The sequence below is a fragment of the Metarhizium robertsii genome, assembly GCF_000187425.2.
Source record: "Metarhizium robertsii ARSEF 23 chromosome Unknown MAA_Scf_1, whole genome shotgun sequence".
Classification (NCBI taxonomy): Eukaryota; Fungi; Ascomycota; class Sordariomycetes; order Hypocreales; family Clavicipitaceae; genus Metarhizium; species Metarhizium robertsii.
This window is the reverse complement of record NW_011942149.1, coordinates 2,069,394-2,070,726: the sequence shown is the minus strand read 5'-3', so window position 1 is coordinate 2,070,726 and position 1,333 is coordinate 2,069,394. Positions and strand designations below refer to the sequence as shown.

The window sequence follows — 1,333 nt, the reverse complement described above, 5'->3', positions numbered from 1 at the left end:
GGTGGCAGGGCTCGTGTCCTCTTGCTTGATCTTCCGTTTCTTTTCTTCTTTGACCGGCGTCGAATATTCATCTGGCCTCAGCGGTGTGACTGGCTCCTGTTTATCAACAACATCCCTGGATGTCAGAACCACCAGTACCTTCAATTGCCCTGCTTGGTTGTTTCCAAAGTGCCCCGATGCGAGCATGCTTGACGGCGTAGCGTACTTATCGGTATTGGAGACGGTAACGATCTTCTTGCCAGAGAAACTAGAAGCGTACGATAAGCTCCAGAGGTCTCTGTTAGTGAGATCGATCGCGGGCGGAAGCGGACGGAGATGGTCGAATAAAATTGTGGTGAACGAAGGCCACGTCAGTAAATCTGCCGAGGAAAACCTGATCACTGTGTCCTTCAGAGGCAACACGGTCTCTGGGATCTCGACTGCAAGCCCGTTGAAGTATCTTGTCTCCAAGCTCACAAGCAGGAGGCTTATATGGACCCATTGATAGCCAGTTCGCTGCCTCATAGGTTTTCTGGTGCTTCCTTTGGAACTTTGAATAGCTCGGCTGGCCGCGGATGCGACAGACATAAAATGGGGATTGCTTGACTACTGAGAGGGAGCTATAACTGCCCGCGTGTTCACCGCATCCGCTGAGGAAATCTCGTTGGGAAGGAATTGAGCGGCGCGTCTGATGCTCATGGATGACACTGGTTTTGGTCTGTCACGCAGCAGCAGACTTGCTGGGCTGACTGGCCGTGGCGGAGAGTCCTCGACTTCCACCACCTCATCATATGGGCCAGGAAGTGCTGGAGTTTTAGACCTGGCTCGTTGCTGGGTTCGAAAGGGGTTGGCCAAGCCGCAACGGCCACAATAGTTGGCGCTTATATATATGGTGGTGAAGAGTTCATAGTGCTTCTTTCCGTCTTGGATGCAATAGATATGCCCGGGGGGGATCTTTGAAGGATCCATTTGGCTTGAGAGATGAGAACAAGTTGAAGGAGACGAGGAGAGGAATCCTGTTTCAGACCGAGCTTTTTAATTAAGGAGAACAAAACAACACCGTCCTTCCTTTACGGTGGATGATGTCGCTAGACCGGTTTAAGCAGGAGGTTGCTGCCCTCGTCCGCTGCGGATCAGAAGCGGGGTTAGTGCGGTGATTCTCCGTCCCCGCGTCGTGATCTTCATCGCGAGATGAACATTGTCGGCAGCTCGTCTTTCACTATTGTGCATTTAGATCGCGACTATAGCAACCGAAATTCTTGTATTGACTTTATATAGAAAGATTAGTCGAGAAATGTTGAGAAACGAGTTCGCGATATGGTGCTGAAAATCATCTCTATAGCGGCATGGTTCG

General features: G+C 50.8%; 1 protein-coding gene across 1 annotated transcript; it reads right to left on the bottom strand.

The window, feature by feature from the left end:
* Positions 1 to 585: 585 nt before the first annotated feature.
* Positions 586 to 948, bottom strand: MAA_10650 (GPCR, PTH11-type; the record flags this gene model as incomplete). Its single annotated transcript, XM_011412368.1, has 1 exon — positions 586 to 948. The coding sequence occupies one exon, from the start codon at positions 946 to 948 to the stop codon at positions 586 to 588; it is 363 nt and encodes a 120-aa protein (XP_011410670.1).
* Between the last annotated feature and the right edge of the window lie 385 nt (positions 949 to 1,333).